The sequence below is a fragment of the Cervus canadensis genome, chromosome 13 (genome assembly GCF_019320065.1).
Source record: "Cervus canadensis isolate Bull #8, Minnesota chromosome 13, ASM1932006v1, whole genome shotgun sequence".
NCBI classification, from domain to species: Eukaryota; Metazoa; Chordata; class Mammalia; order Artiodactyla; family Cervidae; genus Cervus; species Cervus canadensis.
The window spans coordinates 19,615,670-19,640,724 of record NC_057398.1 but is presented as its reverse complement, the minus strand read 5'-3'; the positions used below and the strand labels follow the sequence as shown (position 1 = coordinate 19,640,724).

The window sequence follows — 25,055 nt, the reverse complement described above, 5'->3', positions numbered from 1 at the left end:
CAGTTGGGCCACCGGAGCCGAACGAAAGTAACTGGGTGATTGACAGTGGCCATTTCAAGGCCTGACTTCAACTTCTTTGCAACCACGATCACCCAGAATAGACTGCTGCCTGGCAGCGAGGCCCCAGTCGGCTGGGCGGCGCCTGCAAGTGGCCTCGGGTTGCAATCTCAAGAACCATTCGGTTTCGGTTCCGGCGGGAACCGGGGTCGCCCTGGGTCACCAGGGAAACGAGCTCGGCCCGCCTGCGGTTCCCATAGCAACGCCAATCCCTGGCCAATCCGGGCCTCGGAAGTGCGGGCGTCCGCCCTCAGGCCCGGACCCTGAAAGGGCCGGGAAGGCCCAGCGGCAGGGGGACCTGCTGCCGGCCTGGCCATGCTTGGGGGCACAGAGCGTCTGCTCTGGCTCCTGCTTCTGTCGCTGCTGCTGCCGCCCCCGAGTGCGTGGGGACAGGGCGGCCAGGCGAGGCCGAGGGAGGGGACAGAGGAGGCGGGCTCGGCCAGGGCTTGGCTGGCCTTTCAGGGCCTGCGGGAGCGACTGAGGGCGGCCGGCGCGCTCTCCAGACACTACTGGGCTCGCTTCAGCTGCCGCGTTTGGCCTCAGGACTGTGGGGAGGATGAGGAGGCGTCGGCGCGGTCCCCGGGTAAGATCCTGGGGCTCAGGAGGGCGGGAGCGGGCAGGCGGGATGCGCGAGGCCCGCTGGGATCCGTACGCGGCGTTCAGAGCCTCGCGCCCGTCTTGGGCCGTCGCGATCGGGGTCACCAGACAAGCGCCTTAGCCGCCGGCTCTGCTGTTCCGCCCAGCCTTTTGGCCGAGCTAAAAGCGGGGCAGCGTCTGCGGAACCGGGAACCCTCATCACTGCCGCCGCCGCCCCCAGCGCTGGCTCTGCGTCCTTATGCAGACGAGCGGTCCTGGCTGCACTCCCCGCCGGCTCCTGGCTTCTCCAGGCAAGGCTTCACTTCCCTGCTGTCTCCGAACCTGCCCTGTCATTATTCCAAGGAGCTGCTCTTGCTCACATTCTTGATGACTTTAAGGAAAACCCCCAGTTGGGCACTCCCCACAAGTACCTTGTCCTCCTCCTCTGCTGCTTACAGAAGATGAAGCTGGGCTACGAGTCCCCCAAACCTGACTTCTGATTTATTCTCTGTCACTGATAAATTGTGAGGCAGGGTCGTCACATAAAGATCCTGGCCCTGGTGGTTTCTGAGGCTCCTTGCGGTGGATGTCCTTAACTCTAGGCTCTGTGGTGGTAATCCTGCAGTGGTGCTAGAAACATCTTTCATTTAAATTAAAAGTTCTTTTTTGGCAGGGAGGGGAGCAAGGCCTCCAGACATGAGGGATCTTAGTTCCCCAACCAGGGATCCAACCTATGCTCCCTGCATTGGAAATAGAGTCTTAACCACTGGACCACCAAGGGAAGTCCCTAAATCAAAAGTTCTAAATTCCAGTGAATGGTTTTCTTTTTTTTTTTTCCCGTTTTTGCCAATGCTCAGTATATTCCAGTTGACTTCTGATAGAAGAATGGAGCCTGGCCGGCTACTGTCCATGGGGTCACAACTTAGTGACTGAACAACAACAGCAAAAGAATTGAGACACTTGGGGTTGGCCGTGATCAAATGATTCTGCAATCCAGAGCAAGTAGGAAGCATGGCAATCACCAGTTACTGTTTGTCTCCCTCGGAGACCGCAAACTCCTTGCAGGCAGGGCCTGGGTAACTTACACTTTGGCACAAAATAAGATTTATTGTTGAGTAAATTGAGCTTTTGCTGCAACAAGAGCTGCATCTATAGCAAGGCCATCAACTTCCTCATACTGGAGATTCCCACCTGAGTCCATTCCCAGGTGCCATGAGTGGAAGGCCCAGGGCAGAGCGGTGGGGAGTGGTTCTGGAGAAAGGACGGAAGAACTGCTCTGGTGGTTTGAAGTGAGGCAGTGTTCAGCCCGCCCTGGGCCCTGGGCTCCATTCCTGTCTCACAGCTCTTCCTCTTCCAGCTTGGAGCCTTGCCCTACTGGGCCAGCAGTACCTGGATATCTTGAGCACGTGGTCCTGCAGCTTCTGGGACTGCTGCGACAGAGGGGACTGCAGGATCATCAACAACTTCACAGGTTAGACCTCACGTGGCCCTCAGGGCCAGGAATCTGGGGGGAGGAGGGGCGGGCGGGGAGGCAATTCAGAATGCCAGGGTGTAGGGACCCAACCTCAGCCTGCCCATAGCCAGCATCATGGTAGAGACCCTCCCTGTCTCCACCATGGCTCCCATACCCTGCACCCTCATGGCTGAAAGGAAGGAAGGCCTTGGCAGAGGGCTTTGCCCTTGTTAGCTGCTTCAGTAGATGTTGGCTGAATTGAATTGAAATGAATAAAATAAGGGGGGGTCTCCATAAAATATTTAGGGGGTCCTGAAACTTCCAGGCAGGAGCAACTTCATGGTAGTGGGGGGCTGGTTTCCTCCTCCAGAGAGGACTCTGCCAACCCTGGTAGGGGGTGTCTTCAGAACCTTCAGAAAGGGTGAAATCAATGTGGATTTCTCAAACTCTTCAGAAAGTAGCACCAAATGTCTTCTGCTGCAAGGTCTGCCCAGTGGCTTCTTGTCACGAGGCCTCCAGACAGGATGGCTTCCACCTCAGAGGTGCTCAGCGATGTTCAGTCTCTTGGCCATCACCAAGCCTGGGGGGATGCACCTGTGTGCCCTCCTCAGCGTGGCCTCTTCCCCATCCCTAGGCCTCGAGGCGGACCTGCGTGTGCGCCTGCACGGCCAGCACCTGGCCCGGGAGCTGGTCCTGACAGCGGTGAGGGGCTACTTAGAGATGCCCCGGCCGGACAAGGCCCTGGCTCTGTCGTTCCACGGCTGGTCTGGCACAGGCAAGAACTTCGTGGCGCGGATGCTGGCGGAAAACCTGTACCAGGACGGGCTGAGGAGCAACTGTGTCAAGATGTTCATCTCCACGTTGGACTTCCCTCACCTCAAGAACGTGGACCTATACGAGGTGAGGCCGGCCATGCTGAGGAGCTAGGGTGAGGGCTTGGGCCCGGTGGAGGCTGGGCAGCCGAGACACAGGCCTGTGTGCTGGGAGGGAGGCTGAAGCCAGCCCTTGGTATGGGAGTTGGAGGACAGCAGAGTGGGGGGGACGATGCAGTGAAACCTGTTACCCACAGAGACAGCTACTCAACAGGTGAGGCCCAAGAGGGCACTGAGCTTAACCAGAGAATCCATGTGTTTAATTTGTCAACAGAAGTAGTGGAAGTGCCTCAGGAAGTGTGAAACGGAGCAAGCAGAAGCTTTATCATAATCTCCCCACACGGACACAACCAGTTAGCATTTTGGTGTACTTCCTTCAAGCTGTTCCCCTGCACTCTTTAATGTCTTTATAATTATATTGGACAGAAAGTTGCATGTTCCACAATTTTTTTTTAAAGAGGCTTCTCATAAGTGATTTTTCCACGGCTTCCCAAAAGTACTCATTTCATGCCAACAGGTGGACTCATCACATACAAAAAGTTTCTGCTGCTCTGCTATTTTGGGTTTCATTCATTCAGACATGTTAGCCATGCAATGACCAAACCCCTCTGCAGCCTGACAGAGGGGACTATGTCTATTTTTGGCTTTTAGTTTCAATATTTGGAGTGTGTTAACCTGGGAAGATTATGTAAGCCTTTGAGGACAGATTGCCCGAGTCACCCAGCAGTTTCAGTGTGGCCTGGCAGGGCAGGCTGCTGGTCAGGCCTCCCAAGAAAGAACTAGCTGGCTTTGCAGTAAAATACCTGTGACTCTCAGCTTCCCCACTGTGGAAATCGACACATACTCATTCTCACACCCACACACTGGGGAGATGGGGCTGAAGTAAAAAACCAGGGAGGCTAGAGGTAGATGGAGATTGTGGGCTCTGCTCAAACACCTCTCCCTTGGGGAGGGAGATGGGAGGGAAGTTCAAGTGGGAGGGGACTTGGGTAAACCTATGGCTAATTCATGTTTGGTAGAAACCAACACAATACTATAAATCAACTATCCTTCAGTTAAAAATTGATTAATTAAAAAAAAAAACAACACCTCTCCCCGGGGCAGGACCTGGCCCTGTTCTCCTGGGGAACCCTGCAGAGCAGCATCTTTTCAGTCCAGGGCTTACTATCCTTCCTGGGGTGGCGAATCCCAGTTTTGAGTTGGGTCCCTCAGGCACCAGGCTGGACTGAGATCTCAGGGAAGAAGCTGGTGGGTGCTCTGCTCCTGGGAGTTCAAGACAGGGCTGCCTCTGGGCACCCGAGCCTGTCTCTACCTGTCATCCCTGTGTGACAGCCTGACTGCTACCCCTGGGGAGGGTGAGTTAGCAGCTACTTCTGGGATGGAACCTCATCCGGGAGGGGAGGAAGCAGGGCTGGGGCCATTTCCCAAGGCCTTTTCCCCAGGCTGGCTCCACTAGTTGGCTTTTAAATCTCAGGGTGAAAAAAAAATAAAATTAAAATTAAAAAAAATAAATAAATAAATCTCAGGGTGCAGGAGAATCACCTGGGAGGCTTGTTAAAGGAGGATGCCCTAGCTCCATCCTCACAGGTTTAGATTGGTGGTTCTGTGGTGGAAACCAGCTCCAGGTGATCCATTGTAGACACCCTGGGGAAACCAGTGCCTGACTAGGGCCCTCGGGGCCAGGAGGCGCCTTCCACTGCTCCCCAGCAGCTCCCCGTATTCTGCGCAGGAGAAGCTGACGGACCAGATCAGGAAGATGCAGGAGCACTGTCGCCAGACCCTGTTCATTTTAGACGAGGCTGAGAAGCTGCACCCAGGACTGCTGGAGGCCCTCAGGCCGCACCTGGAACGCCAGGCCCCTAGCAACCAGAGAGCCGAGTCCAAGAGAACCATCTTTCTTTTTCTCAGGTGAGGCCTGAGAAACAAAAGTCAGAAGGACTGGGTGAGGGGAGAAAGAACCCTGTCCGGGCAGTGTGTGTGCCAAGCCTGGGAGCTGAGGGGGGTGAGGGGAGGGGTTTCCATGCTCTCCTAGGCTGCCTCCCTTTTACCGCAAGGGAAACCAACACAAACTCCAGGAGAGGAAACAGAAGCCCAGCTGCTCGGGTGGCGGCAAGGGTGGGGAGCTTTAGGTCTCCTGCCTCGATTCTACCAAACACTTCTGAAGGGCTCTGACCCCACGCCCACCACCAGCACAGGCCAACTCTTGCCGGGACCAGCCTGGGGAAGACCCAGCCATCCTTATCTGGCCTCCTCCCTGGTTCTCAGGATGGGGAGGCTCCCTCAGACTCCCCAGTTAGAACACGGCCTCCTGAGGGAGGGACACTGGGAGTCCCCTCTTAGGTAGACATTAAGTGGTTTTTTAAAAAATTGAGGTAATATTGACATATTAGTTTCAGGTGTATAATGTGATCTGCTATTTGTTTATATTGTGAGCTGATCACAATAAGTTTAGTTAACATTTGTCACCATACATAGTTACAAAACATTTTTATTCTTGTGATGAGAACTTTTAAGGTATTCTCTTCTCAGCAACTTCTAAATATGCAATGCAGTATTATTTACTAAAGCCACCATGCTGTATGTTATATCCCCATGACTTACTACTTGAAATTTGTACAGTATTCATCTTATTTTTTTCTCTTTCTGACCTATTTCACTCAGCATAATACCTTCAGGGTCCACGCATGTTGTTGCAAATAGCCAGATTTCCTTCTTTTTAATGGCTGAATAATATTCCACTATACATGCATTTTTTCCCTTATCCATTCATCTGTTGATGGACACACGTCATTTCTTATCTTGGCCATTGTAAATAATGCTACAGTGAACATGGGGGTGCAGATATCTCCTTGAGTATTTTCATTCTCTTCCTATAAATACCTAGAAGTAGAATTGCTGGATCATGTGGTCATCCTATTTTTAATTTCTTAAGGAACCTCCATACTGTTTTTCATAGTGGCTGCACCAGTTTACATTCCCACCAGTGATGCACAGGGGTTCCCTTTTCTCCACAGCCTTACCAACATTGGTTATTTCTGATCTCTTTGATGATAGGCATTCTAACAGTTATGAGGTGGTATCTCATTGTAGTTTTTTATTTGCATTTCCCTCGTGATTCCTGATGTTGAGCACCTTTTCATGTCTCTGTTGACCACTTGTATGTCTTCTTTGGGAAGCTGTCTATTCAGAGCTTTGTTCATTTTTCCATTGGATTAGTTTTTGCTATTGAGTTATATGAGGTCTTTATAGATTTTGAATACTAACCCCTTATCAGGTATATAGTTTGCAAATATTTTCTCCCATTTGTTAGGTTTCCTTTTTGTTTTGTTGATGGTTTCCTTTGCTATGCAGAAGCCTTTGGTTTGATGTAGTCCACTTGTTTATTTTTGCTTTTGTTGCCTTTGCTTTTAGTGTGAAATCCAAAAAATAATTGCCAAGACCACTGTCAAGGAAATTACCACTTATGCTTTCTTCTAGGAGTTTTATGGTTTCAGGTCTTAAGTTCAAGTCTTTAATCCACTTTTTTTCTTCATTTTATTTTATATTGGAGTATAATTGAAAACAATATTCTATTAGTTTCAGGTGTTCAGCAAAGTAATTCAGTTATACATGTATCCTTTTTCAAATTCTTTTCCCATTTAGGTTATTACAGAGTATTGAGCATAGTACCCTGTGTTATACAATAAGTCCTTGTTGGTTATCTATTTTAAATATAGTAGTGTGTACATGTAAATCTCAAACTTCTAATTTATTCTGCCCCTGCCCCACCTTTCCCCTTCAGTAACCTTAAGTTTATTTTCTAAGTCTGTGAGTCTGTTTCTGTTTTGTAATAAGTTCATTTGTATCATTTTTTAATTCCACATATAAGCAATATCATATGATATTTGTCTTCATCTGACTCATCTCCAGATCCATCCAAGTTGCTGCAAATGGCATTATTTCATTATGGAATGGATGAGTAATATTCCGTTGTATATGTGTATCAGTCTTCTTTACCCATTCTTCTGTCAGTGGACATTTAGGTGCATGGGTTTATTTCTGGGGTTTCTATCCTCTTTCACTGATCTGTGTTTCTGTTTTTGTGCCAGTGCCATACTGTCTTGATTACTCTAGCTTTGCAGTATAGTCTGAAGGCAGAGAGCCTAATTCCTCCAGCTGTTTTTCTTTTTCAAAATTGTTTTGGCTATCCAGAGTCTTTTGTTGTGTCTCCATACAAATTTTTTAAATTTTAATTCTATTTCTGTGAAAAATATCATTGATAATTTGATACGGATTGCATTGAATCTGTAGCTTGCCTTGAGTAGTACAGTTATTTTGACAGTATTGATTCTTCCAATATAAAAACATGATATATCTTCCATCTGTGTCATCTTTACTTTCTTTCATCAGTGTCTTATAATTTTTGGAGTACAGGTCTTTTGCCTCCTTAGATAGGTTTATTCCTATTTTATTCTTTCTGATATAATGGTAAATGGTGTTGTTTAATTTCCCTTTCTGATCTTTGTTAGTATATAGAAATGCAACAGATTTCTGTGTATTTATTTTGTATCCTGCTACTTTACTGAATTCATTAATGAACTCTAGTAGTTTTCTGGTAGGATCTTTATGGTTTTCAATCTACAGTATGTCATCTGCAAAGAGTGACAGTTTTACTTCCTTTCCAATTTTAATTCCATTTATTTCTTTTTATATCTTTTTCTTCTCTGATTACCATGGATAGGACTTCCAAAATTATGTTGACTAAAAGTGGCAAGAGAGGACATCCTTGTCTTGCTCCTCATCTCAGAGGAAACACTTTCAGCTTTTCATCATTGAGTATGTTACCTGTAGCTTTGTCATATATGGCCTTATTATTATGTTGAGGTATGTTCCCTCTTTGCCCACTTTCTGGAGAGTTTTTATCATAAATGAGTGTTGAATTTTGTCAGAAACATTTTCTGCAACTATTAAGATGATCATATGGTTTTTATGCTTCAATTTGTTCATGTGGTGTATCACACTGATGTGCAGATATTAAAAAGTCCTTGCATCCCTGGGATAAATACCCCTTGATCATTTTAATGTACTGTTAGGCTTGGTTTGCTAGTGTTTTGTTGAGGATTTTTGTGACTGTGTTTATCAGTGATATTGGCCTGTAATTCTTTTTTTGTGGTATCTTTGGTTTTGCTATCAGGTGATGCAGTCTCACAAAATGAGTTTGTGAGTGTTCTTTTCTCTGCAATTTTTTTTGGAATAGTTTCGGAAACTATTCTCTAAATGTTTGATAGAATTTGCCTGTGCACCATCTGATCCTGGACTTTGGTTTCTTGGGAGTTTCAATCTCAGTACTTGTGACTGGTTCAAATTTTCTGTTTCTTCCTGTGTCAGTCTTGGGAGATTGTCCCTTTCTAAGATTTTCTCTATTTCTTCTAGGTTGTCCATTTTATTAGCATATAGTTATTTGTAGTAATCTGTTATTTTCATTTATCTGCTCTGATCTTTATGATTTATTTCCTTCTACTAACTTTGGATTTTGTTCTTCTTACACCTAAAGCTAGAGAAAGGTTAGGTTGTTTATGGTTTTTCTTATTTCCTGAAGTAAGATTGTATTGCTGTAAACTTTTTTTTTTTTGCTGCTTTTGCTACATCCTCTAGGTTTTGGATTATAGTGCTTTCATTTTCATTTTTCTCTAAGTATTTTTCATTTCCTCTTTGATTTCTTCAGTGATTCATTGGTTGTTTAGTAGCATATATTGTTTAGCCTCCATGTGTTTGTGGGTGTTTTTTTTTCAACAGGTTTTTTTCTTGTAGTTGATTTCTAATTTCATAGCATTGTGTAGAAAAGAGGCTTCACGTGGTTTCAGTTTTCTTAAATTTACTGGGGGTCACTTTGTAGCCCAGCATGTGATCAGCCCTAGAGAATGTTCCATGTGCACTTGAGAAGAAGGCTGCTTTTATATGGAATGCTCAATGAATATCAATTAAATCCAACTGGTCCAATGTATCATTTAAAGCCTATATTTCCTTATTGCTTTTCTCTCTGGATGATATGTCCATTGATGAAAGTGGGGCTTTAAAGTCCCGCACTATTATTGTGTTACTGTCAGTTTCTCTTTTTATGGCTGTTAGTATTTTCCTTATATAGTGAAGTATTTGCCTTATATATTGAAGCTTCTATGTTGGGTGTGTCAGTTCAGTTCAGTCGCTTGGTCATGTCCAACTCTTTGCAACACCATGAACTGCAGCACGCCACACTTCCCTGTCCATCACCAATTCCCGGAGTTTACTCAGACTCATGTCCATCGAGTCGGTGATGCCATCCAACCATCTCATCTTCTGTCATCCCCTTCTCCTCCCACGTTCAGTCTTTCCCAGCATCAGGGTCATTTCAAATGAGTCAGTTCTTCGCATCAGGTGGCCAAAGTATTGGAGTTTCAGCTTCAGCATCAGTCCTTTCAATGAGTATTCAGGATTTATTTCCTTCAGGATGGACTGATTGGATCTCCTTGCAGTCCAAGGGACTCTCAAGAGTCTTCTCCAGCACCACAGTTCAACAGCATTAATTCTTTGGCACTCAGCTTTCTTTATACTCCAACTCTCACATTCATACATGACTACTGGAAAAACCATAGCTTTGACTAGACAGACCTTTTTTGACAAAGTAATGTCTCTGCTTTTTAATATGCTGTCTAGGTTGGTCATAACTTTTCTTCCAAGGAGTAAGCGTCTTTTAATTTCATGGCTGCAGTCACCATATGCAGTGATTTTAGAGCCCAAGAAAATAAAGTCAGCCACTGTTTCCATTGTTTCCCTATCTATTTGCCATGAAGGGATGGGACCAGATGCCATGATCTTAGTTTCCTGAATGTTGAGTTTTTAAGCCAACGTTTTCACTCTCCTCTTTCACTTCCATTAAGAGACTCTTTAGTTCTTCTTCGCTCTCTGCTGTAAGGGTGGTGTCATCTGCATATCTGAGGTTATTGATATTTCTCCTGGCAATCTTGATTTCAGCTTGTGCTTCATCCAGTCCAGCATTTGGTATGATATACTCTGCATATAAGTTAAATAAGCAGGGTGAAAATATACAGCCTGGAGATACTCCTTTCCCGATTTGGAACCAGTCTTTTGTTCCATGTCCAGTTCTAACTGTTGCTTCTTGACCTGCATACAGATTTCTCAGGAGCCAGGTCAGGTGGTCTGGTATTCCCATCTCTTGAAGAATTTTCCATGGTTTATTGTGATCCACACAGTCAAAGGCTTTGGCATAGTCAATAAAGCAGAAGTAGGTGTTTTTCTGGAACTCTCTCGCTTTTTCAGTGATCCAACAGATGTTGGCAATTTGATCTCTGGTTCCTCTGCCTTATCTAAATCCAGTTTGAACATCTGGAAGTTTACAGTTCATAAACTGTTGAAGCCTGGCTTGGAGAATTTTGAGCATTACTTTGTTAGCATGTGAGATGAGTGCAATTGTGGGGTAATGTGAGCATTCTTTGGCATTGCCTTTCTTTGAGATTGGAATGAAAACTGACCTTTTCCAGTCCTGTGGCCACTGCTGAGTTTTCCAAATTTGCTGGCGTATTGAGTGCAGCACATTCACAGCATCATCTTTTAGGATTCGAAATAGCTCAACTGGAATTCCATCACCTCCACTAGCTTTGTTGTAGCGATGCTTCCTAAGGCCCACCTGACTTCTCATTCCAGGATGTCTGGCTCTAGGTGAGTGATGACACCATCATGGTTATCTGCGTCATGAAGATCTTTTTTGTATAGTTCTTTTGTGTATTCTTGCCACTTCCTCTTAATATCTTCTGCTTCGGTTAGGTCCATATCATCTCTGTCCTTTATTGTGCCCATCTTTGCATGAAATGTTCCCTTGGTATCTCTAATTTTCTTGAAGAGCTCGCTAATCTTTTCCATTCTGTTGTTTTCCTCTATTTCTTTGCACTGATCAGTGAGGAAGGCTTTCTTATCTCTCCTTGCTATTCTTTGGAACTCTGCATTCAAATGGGTGTATCTTTCCTTTTCTCCTTTGCCTTTTGCTTTTCTTCTTTTCACAGCTATTTGTAAGGCCTCCTCAGGCAACCATTTTGCCTTTTTGCATTTCTTTTTCTTGGGGATGGTCTTGATCCCTGCCTCTTGTACAATGTCATGAACCTCTGTCCATAGTTCTTCAGGCACTCTGTCTATCAAATCTAATCCCTTCAATCTATGTGTCACTTCTAATGTATAATCGTAAGGGATTTGATTTAGGTCATACCTGAATGGTCTAGTGGTTTTCCCTACTTTCTTCAATTTAAGTCTGAATTTGGCAATAAGAAGTTCATGATCTGAGCCACAGTCAGCTCCCGGTCTTGTTTTTGCTGACTGTATAGAGCTTCTCCATCTTTGGTTGCAAAGAATATAATCAGTCTGATTTTGATATTGACCATCTGGTGATGTCCATGTGTAGAGTCTTCTCTTGTGTTGTTGGAAGAAGGTGTTTGCTATGACCAGTGCATTCTCTTGGCAAAACTCTATTAGCCTTTGCCCTGCTTCATTCTGTACTCCAAGGCCCAATTTGCCTGTTACTCCAGGTGTTTCTTGACTTCCTACTTTTGCATTCCAGTCCCCTATAATGAAAAGGACATCTTTTTAGGGTGTTAGTTCTAAAAGGTCTTGTAGGTCTTCATAGAACCATTCTAGGAATGTTGGATGCATATATGTTTACAATTGTGATATATCTTCATAGATCTGTCATTCATCTTTATGTAGTGTCTTTCTTTGCTCTTGTAACAGTCTTTATTTTAAAGTCTATTTTGTCTGATATGAGTATTACCACTCCAGCTTTCTTTTGATTTGCATGGTATACCTTTTTCTATACCCTCATTTTTATTCTGTATGTTTCCCCAGATCTGAAATGGGTCTCTTGTAGACAGCATGTATATGAGTCTTGTTTTGTATTCATTCAGTCTCTTGGTTGAAGCATTTAATCCATTCACATTTAATTTGGTTATTGATGTATATGTTCTTATATTTGTTAATTGTCTTGGATTTGTTTTGTAGGTCTTTTTTTCTTCCTTTCCTCTTTCGTTCTCTTGTGATTTGGTGACTAACTTTAGTGTTGTGCTTGGATTTCTTTTTCCTTCCCTGCGTATCTATTGTAGATTTTCAGTTTGTGGTTACTATGAGGTTTTGGTATATTTACAAACAAGAGTGTTTTAAGTGTTCCTGGTCTTTTAGCTTTTATATGCATTTCCAACATCCTGCATTTGTACTCACCTCTTCCCATGACTGATAGTTTTGGTATCATATATTTGTGTGTGGGTGATTTCCTACCTTTATTGTATGTTTGCTTTTACCAATGAACTTTTTCCATTTGTAATTTTCTTGTTTCTAGTGTCACCTTTTCTTTTCTGTTAGTGAAGTTCCTTTAGTATTAGTTGCAAAGCTAGTCTGGTGGACTGAATTCTCTTAGGTTTTGCTTGTCTGTAAAGCTTTTGATTTCTCCATTGAATTTGAATGAGCTGCTTGTTGGGTAGAGTATTCTTGGTTGTAGTTTCTTCCCTTTGGTACTTTAAATACATTGTTTCACTCCCTTCTGGCCTGCAGAATTTATGCTGAGAAATCAGCTGATAACCTTATGGGAATTCCCTTGTATGTAATTTGTTACTTTTCTCTTCTTGGTTTTAATATTTTTCATTGTCCTTAATTTTTGTTTGATTACTGTGTTTCTCAGCATGTTCCTCCTTGGGTTTATCCTGCCTGGGACTCTCTGCACTTCCTGGAATTGGGTGACTGTTTCCTTCCCTCTCTTAGAGAAGCTCTCAGCTGTTAATATTCTCTCTCCAAACATTTTCTCAGGTCCTTTCTCTCCCTCTTACCCTTCTGGGGCCCCTATAATGCGAATGTCACTGCATTTAATGTTGTCCCAAAGGTCTCTTAGACTGTCCTCTTTTCATTCTTTTTTCTTTATTCTGTTCCATGGCAGTGATTTCCACCATCCCGTCTTACAGCTCACTTATCTGTTCTTCTGCCTCAGTTATTCTGCTATTGATTCCTTCTAGTGTATTTTTATTTTAGTAATTGTCTGTTCATCAGTTTGTTTATCGTTTTTTTAAATTTTATTCATTTATTTTAAGCTGCACTAGGTCTTTGTTGCTGTGCACAGGCTTTCTTTAGTTGCAGGGAGCAGGGGCTACTCTTCATTGCAGTGCACAGGCTTCTCATTGCAGTGGCTTCTCGTTGCATAGCAAGGGCTCTAGATGCTTGGGCTTCACTAGCTGGGGCATGTGGGACCTTCCTGGACCAGGGATCAAACCTATGTTCCCTACATTGGCAGGTGGATTCCCAACCACTGGGCCACTGGGGAAGTGCTGTTTATTCTTTAATTCTTAGGTCTTTGCTAAACATTTCATGTATCTTCTAGATCTGTGACTCCATTCTCTTTCTAGTGATTCTTTTTCTTGGATCATCTTTACTATCATTCCTCTGAATTCTTTTTCAGACAGGTTGCCTCTCTTCACGTAACTTAGTTGTTGTTCTGGGGTTTTATCATGTTCCTTCATCTGGGACACACTCCTCTGTCATCTCATCTCATCTAACTTTCTGGAATTGCAGTTTCCACCCACAGACCGCAGGGTTGTAGTTCTTGCTTCTGCTGTCTGCCCCCTGGTGGACGAGGCTAATAGGCTTGTGTAGGTTTGAGGCTTGTGCCATACTCTTGGAGGTCACACACAAGGTTTCATGTGCACCAGGATCCAAGGAAAAAGCAGGGACCTCATAAAAGCCTGGGCAAGACCTATTAGCTGATGTTGGAGGGCCTCCTGCGGAGGCGGAGGGTGACTGTGGCTCACTGCAGGGACAGAGACCATTATAGTGGTAGTTCTGGGGAGTATTCGTTGGTGTGAGCCCTGCTGGAGGCTGCCATCTTCTCACCAAGACCTGGCTCCACCCAACCGGATGTAGGCTCCAGTGCTGGGACACCTCAGGCTGATAGGGTGGGAACACAGCCCCACCCATCAGCAGACAGACTGCTTAAAGTCTTCCTAAGCATAGAGCTACCTGCTAAACACCTTGACACTTTGACATGGCCCTGCCCACCAGAGGGATAAGACTGTTTCTGTTTCCCTCAGACCTATGAAATTCTTGTGCCCAAATGCCACTGGCTTCCAAAGACAGATTATATCTCGTCTCCTTGTCCCCAGGCTAGGGAGCCTGACCTGAGGCTCAGAACTTTCCTGTGGGAGAACTTCAGTGATATAATTATTTTCCAGTTTGTGGGTCACCCATTTAGCCAGTATGAGGTTTGATCTTATCACAGTTTTGCTCCTCCTACCATCTCATTGTGCCTTCTTCATCTTTGGATGTAGGATGCCTTTTTTGGTAGGTTCCGGCATTTTTCATCAATGGGTTGTTCAGCAGTTAGTTGTAATAAGTGAGCTCATGTCCTTCTACTCTACCATCTTATCTCCATCTTTAATCCATTTTGAGTTAATTTTTGTGTATAGTATAAGACAGTGGTCCCGTTTCATTCTTTTGCATGTGGTTTCTTAATAAATCTATTGTTTTCAAGTCAGCATATTAGTTGAAATTTAAGTACAAACTACCCTTAAAGATTCCCAAGGTATAACCAGTTGGAGGATAGTTTCCCATGAAGTCCAACACGGCCAATTCTTCTCCAGCCTTGGAAAGTCTTTCTTCACTGAACGTGAGAGGAAGTCACTGGCCTGGAAGTCAGGGTATAATGTCAATGAAAAGCTTTCCCGCTCCTGGGTTGAGATTTGCAGCCTCACCATGCAGGACTGATCACTTACAAACACTACACTCCATTTCCTGTTTTGCTGTACTGTATGCCACAGGTTCTGGAAATGGCTTTGCAGAAAGTGAATTTTGAAATCAAGTGTCCAACTGTATCTTTCTATGGCAGCTCCAACAGAAAGTCCTGCCCAAGTTCTGTTAGCAGTCAAGTTTGGGTCCCTGTTGGCCCAACCTGAATGTATCACAAGCAGCTTCTTTTTTAAAAAATTATTTTTAATTGAAGGATGCTTGCTTTACAGTATTGTGTTGGTTTCTACCAAACATCAACATGAATCAGCCATAGGTTTACCCATGTCCACTCCCACTTGAACATCGCTTACACCTCCCTCCCCACCCCACCCCACCCCACCCCTCTATGCTGTTACCGAGCCCGGGTTTGAGTTCCCTCAGTCATACAGTAAATTCCCATTGGTAATCTATTTTACAGATGGCAATGTATGTTTCCATATTACCCTCTTCATACATCCCACCCTCTCCTTCCTCCCCTGCCAGCCGTGTCCAAAAGCCTGTTCTCTGTTTGTGTCTCCATTGCTGCTCTTCAGATAGGTTCATCAGCACCATCTTTCTAGATTCCATATATATGCATTAGTATATGGTATTTGTTTTTCTGACTTACTCCACTCTGTATAATAGACTTTATGTTCATCTACCTCATTAGGACTGACTCAAATGTGTTCCTTTTTATGGCTAAGTAATATTCCATTGTATATATGTGCCACATTTCTTTATCCATTTATCTGTTGATGGACATCTAAGGTGCTTCCATGTCCTAGCTATTGTAAATAGAGCTGCAGTGAACACTGGGTACATGTGTCTTTTTCAATTTTGGTTTCCTCAGGGTATAAGGCTAGTAGTGGGATTGCTGGGTTATATGATGGTTTTAATTCTAGTTTTTTAAGGAATCTCCACACTGTTCTCCATCGTGGCTGTACTAGTTTGCATTCCCACCAACAGTGTAAGAGGGTTGGTTCCCTTTTCTTCACACCCTCTCCAGCATTTATTGTTTGTAGACTTTTGGATAGCAGCCATTCTGACTGGCGTGAGATGGTACCTCATTGTGGTTTTGATTTGCATTTCTCTGATAATGAGTGATGTTGAGCATCTTTTCATGTGTTTGTTAGCCATCTGTATATCTTCTTTGGAGAAATGTCTGTTTAGGTCTTTTGCCAACTTTTTGATTTGGTTGGTTGTTTTTCTGGTATTGAGTTGCATGAGCTGCTTGTATATTTTGGAAATTAATCCTTTGTCAGTTGTATCATTTGCTATTATTTTCTCCCATTCTGAGGGTTGTCTTTTCACCTTGTTTATAGCTTCCTTTGCTGCACAAAAGCTTTTAAGTTTAATTTGGTCCCACTTGTTTTTATTTCCATTACTCTAGGAGGTAGGTCATAGAGGATCTTGCTGTGATTTATGTCACAGAGTGTTTCTGGTCTTACATTTAGATCTTTAAACCATTTTGAGTTTATCTTTGTGTATGGTGTTAGGCAGTGTTCTAATCTCTTTTATGCATAGCTGTCCAGTTTTCCCAGAAGCAGTTATTGAAGAGACTATCTTTGCCCCATTGTATATTCTTGCCTCCTTTGTCAGAAATAAGGTATCCATAGGCACATGGCTTTGGGCTATCTTGTTTCATTGGTCTATTGGAACATATGAATTGTGAGATTTTTTTGTTCTAGTTCTGTAAAAGATGCCATTGGTTATTTGATAGGGATTGCATTTAATCTATAGATTACATTTGGTAATATAGTCATTTTCACAGTACTGATTCTTCCAACCCAGGAACATGGAATCTCTCCCCATCTGTTTACATCATATTTGATTTCTTTCATCAGTGTCTTATAGTTTTGTCTCCTTAGGGAGGTTTATTCCTAGGTATTTTATTCTTTTTGTTGCAATGGTAAAGGGGATTGATTCCTTAGTTTCTCTTTCTGATTTTTCATTGTTAGTACATAGGAATGCAAGTGATTTCTGTGCATTGATTTTGTATCACTGATTAGCTCTACTAATTTTCTGATGGTAGCTTTAGGGTTTTCTAAGTACAGTATCATGTCATCTGCAAACAGTGAGAGTTTTACTTTTTTTCCAATCTGGATTCCTTTTGTTTTTCTTCTCTGATTGCCATAGCTAGGAACTTCCAAAACTATGTTGAACAACAGTGGTGAGAGTAGGCACCCTTGTCCCTGATCTTATAGGGAATGCTTTCAATTTTTCACCATTGAGAATAATGTTTGCTGTGGGTTTATCATATATGGCCTTTATTAAGTTGAGGTAGGTTCTTTCTATGCCCATTTTCTGAAGTTTCTATCATAAACAGGTGTTGAATTTTGTCAAAAGTCTTTTCTGCACCTATTGAGATTATCATATGGTTTTTAGTATGGTATATCACACTGATTTGTATATATTGAAGAATCCTTGCATCCCTGGGATACACCTGACTTGATCATGGTTTTGGTCTTTTTAATGTGTTGAATTGTGTTTGCTAGAATTTTGTTGGGGATTTTTGCATATGTTATCAGTGATACTGGCCTGTCATTTTCTTTTTTTGTGTTGTCTTTGTCTGGTTTTGGTATCCGGGTGATGGTGGCCCCATAGAATGAGTTTGAAAGTGTTCCTTCCTGTGCAATTTTTTGGAAGAGTTTTAGAAGGATAGGCATTAGCCCTTGTCTAAATGTTTGCTAGAATTCACCTGTGAAGCCATCTGGCCCTGGGCTTTTGTCTTGGAGGAAATTTTTTATCAGTTTCGATTTCAGTGCCACAAGCAGCGTCTTGCCTTCAGTGGAAGCCAAACCCCTCCTCCCTGCCATCACCCTCCCCTCGCAGGCCTGTATATGCTCACTCAGGGATTTTCCCCAGCTTTAGGGTACCCGTCTGGTGACTCAGCTGGTAAAGAATCCACCTGCAATGCAGGAGACCTGGGTTTGATCCCTGGGTTGGGAAGATCCCCTGGAGAAGGGCCCAGCTACCCACTCCAGTATTCTGGCCTGGAGAACCCCATGGATATAGTCCATGGGGGTCACAAAGAGACACAACTGAGCGACTTTCACTGTGAAGAGAATTAGGGGGTCTGGTTTTCCCTCAAGGCTTGGCAAGTGTGAAGGAGTGAGCTGGCATTTTGATCTGTAAGTAAGGCTGACAGGACACTGCAGTGCATTGTGAAGGAGGGCAGAGGAGCCTCCAAGGTTATTTTAAGAGGAAAGCAAGGAAAGATTTTCTGCTGTGATTTGAGTGGTTCAGAATTAGGAGGCAAGGACAGTAAATTCTTTGAATTAGCTCTCCTCCTCAGCTGTGTATTACTCATCCCCTTTTGAGGCAGCCCGAAAGTATGGATCTCTTCCTGTTGTGGTGAATTAGGTGGGGGCTCCAAAATGCAGGGACAATAACGAGTCATCTTGGTTCCCCAAGGCTTCTCCCCCCAAGCCCTGACAGGGGTGGGGACCCAGAACCAGTGTTGAAGGAAGTCCTTCCTTCAGAACGGAAGGGAGCCCGGCCACCTCGGGTGCCCTTTCCTAGTGCAGGGATCCCTGGCCTTTGTGCATGGCTTCTTCCCTCTCCGCTGCCTGGTTCCTGCCTCCTGGCAATGGCCATGGCCAACCTTTCCCCAACTTGGCCCGAGGTGCCCAGAGGCTGACTTTCCCACGAGTTCTCGGCATAGAAAACCTCACCCTCACTGCTGGCAGGATTTCCTAACGTGACCCAGGTGACCCTGCTATCTCTAGGCAGATGTTGTATTTTAGTCATAGACCCACCAGCACGCTCTAATCTAACCCACCACCTGCCCTTCCCCCATTACCCCGGCCTCTGTGCCCTGAGGCCAGAGGGTCCCAATGAGCAGAGTGTGGGCAGGGTCTGGGGAGAAGCTGCCCCTCTGGGCCTACTCTGGCAGGGGATGCAGAGACCGTGCTGGCCTGGAGGAGCCTCTGAGCCCCGTGGGGAGGAGGACGCAATCTGGTGACAGGAGGCAAGGACATGGCCTCCGGTTCCATTGACTCCGATGTCGGCCCAGCCTATGAGAGCCACTGGTGCCCAACAGGCCTGGGTGGACTGTCTGGAGCCCGAGGACCAGCCAGACTGACCCTGTAGCGCAGCACCTCTAGACCCCATCAGGTGTTCCAGTGATGTCTCTGGACTTGATTTCTCCACTGACCTTGCCTATGTGGTGAGGACTCTTACATTTGAAAGGAAAGCACTGATGGTACAACCAAATCAGTAGTGTGAGGCCAGCCGTTTAATCCTGAAACAAATCCTGAACGTGCTTGTTTGAAGTAAAGTGCTACTGGCTTTGCTGGCCCCCCTGCCACGTGGTGGTGTCCGATGGTAGAAAGGGCGTGGCAATTGAAGCAGGGAGTGTAGTGGGGAGTCGGGGTGCGGCTTGAGTCACCCGAACCCTCAGAACCAGTCCTGCCTCTGGGCCTGAGGAAATCAGGGCCCCTGGCTGGGTACCAGAAAACTAACATTGACTACTTTTGCCCATTTCTACCAAGTATAGAAGCTCTGGGAATGGTGTCACAGGGCTGGATGGGCACACGGAACTCTGGAGATCAGAGCCACGGTCCTCCCATTGAAGCTGTAAAGTGAAGAGAGAATTAATATACCTGTTCTCTTTGGGCTGTGGTGAGGAGAATGAATAGAAAAAGGGCTTTAAAAATGAAAAGAACTATACAAGTGTAAGTTGTTCATGGACTCAAAGGCCTTGAATCCCAGCACACAGAAAGTACTTGTGGAAATGTCTATTTGTTGACTGACCATCGAATCTAAGGTGACCTAAGGAGGGCTTCTTAAACTGTCTGCTTCAGGTCATTTTACAAATTAGGAAACGAAGGCTTGGGGAGATGACGCTAGAGTCAAGTTTGTGGTTTCTTTAGGGAAGACTTAGCAGTCCAGGCTGGGGTTGGCGAGCACGGTTCTGCAGAGGCCTTTGAGTCCCCGTCCTCTGTGGTCTTAGGACTGGTAAGACCACATGCTGTCCCCTCCCAGAGCCTGGGCAGAGGGCGCCTCACCAGGGGGGCCTTCCGTCCCTCGTCCCTTCAGACCTCCCAGTCCGCAGGTGACCTGGGAGGATGTGCAAGGGAACGGGAAGCACTCTGCGAGGGCAAGCTCTGTTAAAAAGTATAATGTTGAGGTTGGGTTGGAATAGAAAAGGGGCCCTGGTTATGTACTGGTGGGTGAGATAAAGCCTGAAACATGGAGGAAGAAGAGAGACCTTTGGCTGTGGGACTAGAGGAGAAAAGTCAGAAGGTAGGTGGAGATCTCAGAGGTCATGTCAAGTGGCCTTCTGGGTGCAACTGGGGAAGGCACTGGAGTCTGTCCCCCTGGCGCTGAGTGAGTGAATCCTAGTCCTCCCCCCTTCATCCTGGATCCCTGCCCTGCAGCCAACACATGTGTAGACCTGCCTTTACCTCCCATGAGTTATGCAGGATGGGCAGGTCTTGGCTCAGCTGACGCAGTTGTGGTCTGGCGTGTATACAGATGACCCGCCCAGTAAACCTTCCTACGGGAAGAGGAGGACCGCAGCTTCAGGAAGTAGAAGAGAGTTGACGTAAGCAGCTTTCCCGCCTGCAGAGGTCAGGGGAAGTCTGGCTGAGCAGGGGACAAGGGGTGGGGGCTCCCCTCGTCCGTGCCAGGCCCTCCAGCTGGGGGCTCCTGGCCTCGGGAGTGAAATGGAGCTGTGAGGGGCACACTGGCCCCTACAGGAAGGAAGACTGTATCCCTTAGCAGGAAAGGATGCCTGCCCCAGGAGGTGTCCTCCTTGTCCATCCGTGGAGGCAGGCAGGCGGAGAACCACCCAGCTCCTCCTCTATGTCCCAAACCCACCCCCAGGACACACTCAAACGCTGAACGAGCAGACAGATGAGCTAATGTACCTGAGTGTCAGCCACTCAGAGCTTGATGAGGACAGAATGGAAATACTGGCTCTTTGCTCCTTCCCTTGCTTCCGTCACTCATACTCCCTCACTGTACTGGGCTGGAGGAAAAAGCAGGGCAGAGCTCGGTTTGTTTAAGGAGCTAGCAGAAGGCCTGGGAGGGGACGTGAGTACTGTGAGGCAGAGAGGAGGATGCCAGGAGCGGGGAGCATGACCTGCCGCCCGCTCCTGGCTCCACGTCCTCCTTCCCAGCTTCCCCGCTCTAAGATTTCCTCTACCCTGCATCACTCTAACTCAGTCCTCTTTCCTGTGTTTTAGACCCACAATTCCAGTGAAATTACAACCCCTGCTGAGGTCACAGGCAAGGGCACAACACTTAACCGTGTGTAAATCCAAGCTGGCGTCTCCACCCTTCTCTTAAACCGCACTTGGGCTGAGCGGGCTGCGGGCCACTCCAGGCAGACACTTGTTTCTCTCTGGTGACCTCCCTTGTCTCACTTCTCCCTCCGTCAGTTACAGGGTCCTCTCAGTAGCGCCTCCTACACTAACTTTAAACCCTGCTCCGTTGCCTCTATCATCTCTAAACATGGACTATAGCACTAAGCTCCCTGACTAGCTTTCTCATCAATGCAACCACTGTGGCCCAAGAACAATCTTATTAGAAAGTATAGCCGATCAGACCACCTTACTACCCTGTACTCCCACGTTCACAACCCTTCAATGGCTCTCTGTGGCCTATAAGCTAAAACCCACGTGAATGGCTGACAAAGGCCTCATGCCAGCCTCAGCCTGCCTTCCATGCCTCTGCTCCGCCAGCCTCTCCAAGCAGCCTGCAGCTCCTGACCCCCAGAAGCCCTCTGACCACCCATGCCTGGATATGTGCCCTTCCTGCCTCATGTCTGATGAGCACTATGGGGTCTGCATTTGCCCAGAACCCTCCTCTTCCCTCTTAAGTCTTACCCCCGGGCCCCAGCTGCCCTGGAATCATACACATGGGCCTCTCCTTCCACACAGAAGTCAAGGGAAAGACCGAAATCCTGCCATCCTTGTGCATTCTGCATATAGTACAGTCTCAGTGTTGGGCAAAGGACAGCAAGGCAGGGAGAGCGGATGACAAAGCAGGACAGCGCCTCTTCTGTACACACTTGTGTGTGACCAGACCTCCTGAGGACGGGAGGCCCAGGCCCCTCACCCTCCTTCCTTCCAGTCCCCAGTGGCTTCAGCGATCAGACTGTGCACTTGGAAGCCAAATATAAAAACAATGAAATCTAAGACATGAGACCATGAAACTCCTTGAAGAGAACATAGGCAAAACGTTTTCCAACATAAATTGTGGCAATGTTTTCTTGGATCAGTCTCCCAAGGCAAAAGAAGTAGAAGCAAAAATAAACAAATGGGACCTAATCAAACTTAAAAGCTTTTGCACAGCAAAGGAACCCATCAACAAAATGAAGAGACAACCTGCTACAGAAAAGAAGAAAATAATTTGTAAACAATGTAACAAGGGGTTAATTTCCAAAATATGTGAACAGTTCATACAACTCAATAACTCCCCCTGCAAAACTTAAAAATTGGCATGTGTGCGTGCTCAGTTGTGTCCAACTCTTTGCAACCCCATGGACTATAGCCCACCAGGCTCCTCTGTCCATGGGATTTCCCAGGCCAGAATACTAGAGTGGGTTGCCAAGTCCTCCTCCAGGGGATCTTCCCGACCCAGGGATCAAATCTGTATCTCCTGCATTCCAGGGGAGTTCTTTGTCACTGAGCCTCCTGGGAAGCCCCCCCAAAATGGGCAGAATACCTAAACTGACCTTTCTCCAAAGACATACAGATGGCCAACAAACACATGAAAAGATGCTCAACATCGCTAATTATTAGAAAAATGCAAATCAAAACCACAATGAGATATCACCTCATACTGGTCAGAATGGCTATCATTAAAAAGTCTACAAATAACAAATGCAGGAGAGGGTATGGAAAAAACGAACCTTGCTACACTGCTGAAGTAGAAATGTAAATTGGTGCAGTCATTATGGAAAAGTCTGGATGTTCCTCATAAAACTAAAAATAAATCTACCATCTGATCCAGCAGTCCCACCCCTAGGCACATATCCAGAAATGATGAAAACTGTAATTCAAAAAGACACATGCACCCCAGCGGTCACAGCAGCAGTCTTTACAAAAGCCAAGATATGGAAACAACCCAAATGCTCATCAACAGATGATTGTTTTAAGAAGATGTGAGAAACACACACACAATGGAACATTACTCACCCATAATGAAGAAATATTGCCATTTGCTGGATGGACCGAGAGAATATCACACTAAGTCAGTCAGAGAAAGACAAATATCATATCACTTACATATAGAATCTAAAATAATTATTCATATTATTCTATATACAAAACAAATAGATCCATAGATGCAGAAAGCAACGCTGTGGTTACCAAAGGGGAATCGGGAGGTGGGGAATAAGTTAGGAGTATAGGATTTACAGACACACACTCATATATAAAACAGTTAAGCAACAAGGCTTCACTGTATAACACAAGGGTCGATGTTCAGTGTCTTATAATAACCAAAATGGACAATAATCTGAACATATATCTATATAACTGAATCACTGTTATGCAAAGTGATTAGTTTGAATCACTTAGTTTCACCTGAAACTAACCCAACATTGTTTATTAACTCCAATTTTTAAAAAACCACCACCAAAGAATCTATTAACAGGATTTGTCTCTTTCAGTAACCTTGGGGGCAATATCATCAATGAGGTGGTCCTGAACCTGCTTAAGGCTGGGCAGTCTCGGGAAGAAATCAGGATGGAACACTTGGAGTCCCGCCTCCAAGCTGAGATTGTGGCGTCCACAGGTAAGTGACTCCCAGCCTTGCAGAACATAAGCCTCTGGTGAGAGGGGAGGTAGGGAAAAATGTGTATGTGCTGGAAGTTGTGTTCATGAGATAAGACAGCGTACTCAGGGCCACAGAGGAGACGCCATATAATATTCTTGTTGTCAGTTTGAGGTAGGCATGAGAAAAGTCCTTTTCTGAAAACTATTCCTTAAAAACAGAATAGTTGGCCTTGGCCATACAGACTCTTGAAGAAGAAAGTCTCACTGTGTGAATCTCAGTGGCTCAGCCTCCAGTCACAGGTAGGGTCGCTGCACCTCTGCCTTCTGCCATCAAGTGAAGCCATAACCTGACAGGCACGTGCACTGTCTCTCCCTCTCACACGTCTGGTTCCCTCTCACCCCATCTCCCTAAAGGGAGACACAGCTGCAGAGTTCTTAAGACAGCCTTCCCCGAGTTGGCATATGAGATCAAACCTCACCCAGGCCTTAGGGTGGGGGAACACCTCGACTCCGGCCGGGCTCAGCCTCAGGTCAGACCCCATGTAACGCTGCTCTTGATTTCAGACAGTGGCTTTGGGCACAGCCGTCTTGTGAAGGAAAAGCTGATTGACCTCTTCATCCCCTTCCTGCCACTGGAGTTCCGTCACGTGAGGCTGTGCGCACGCGATGCTTTCCTGAGCCAGGACCTCCTGTATACGGAAGAGGCCCTCGACGAAATTGCTAGGATGATGGTGTACATCCCCAAGGAGGAACAGCTCTTCTCATCTCAGGGATGCAAATCTATTTCCCAGAGAATTAGCTATGTCCTGCCTGAGGGCTAGATGGAAACTTCCCGAAGCTGCCTTCCTTCCCCTAATGGACCCTGGGCTGTCGTGGCAGCACACTGTCCAGGACGTAACAGGTTGGAAGGGCAGGCTGGCAGCCAGCAGTCACGAGCACACGAGCCGTGTGTAGAGGGGAGGCCTTAGATCAGAGACAGAGCCAATGCTTAAAATCACTTGGTGCCTTAAAGAGCCACATTCCGAAATGTGAGCCAGCTGGTTGGGGAAGGTCATGCGGGAGAGACATCCCAAGGATTTATTAGCATCTGCCCGCAGATCCCTGGCTTTGGTGTTGGGCCTGAGGCTGCAGTATGCTCGGTTACAGAGAAGGGAAAGACGAACTTCTGCTTACCAGTGGCAGGGGCTGACCTCACATTTGCAGGCTGGGTGGGTGAGCTTTCAAGTTGTTATTCCCAGAGGGAGGCTGAGCAGCTTCCATCTGTGAGCTCAGGCAAGAGCTTCAGGCTAAAGGGCACAGAGGAAGTTTGTTTTTTTTTAATCAGTATAGGTGAATTCTTCTGCTTTGCAGATTTTTAAGATTTAAATTAGTGACCTTAACATATGTAAAGATTAAAATTTTGTATTTTTTTCTAAAACCCTCGGCTTACTTACCTTCTTACTAAGCCCTAGTAATCATGCTCCAGGAGCAAAATTCCACACACCAGGTGGTACGGATGGGGACTGGTGGGGATGGGGTGTGTGCTGGCACCGAGCTGACGGGGGTCACCTGCTCTGCCGACTCACCTCCATTTGCTTTGGGACCACATCAACTGAGCCAGGCTAT

At 45.7% G+C, this 25,055-nt stretch overlaps 1 protein-coding gene across 1 annotated transcript; it reads left to right on the top strand.

Moving 5' to 3' along the window:
- Nucleotides 1-276: 276 nt before the first annotated feature.
- TOR3A (torsin family 3 member A) lies at nt 277-24,867 on the top strand. Its single transcript, XM_043484741.1, has 6 exons — nt 277-640; nt 1,991-2,104; nt 2,721-2,986; nt 4,688-4,866; nt 23,345-23,469; nt 24,015-24,867. The coding sequence occupies exons 1-6, from the start codon at nt 373-375 to the stop codon at nt 24,269-24,271; spliced, it is 1,209 nt and encodes a 402-aa protein (XP_043340676.1). The 5' UTR covers nt 277-372; the 3' UTR covers nt 24,272-24,867.
- Nucleotides 24,868-25,055: the final 188 nt, after the last annotated feature.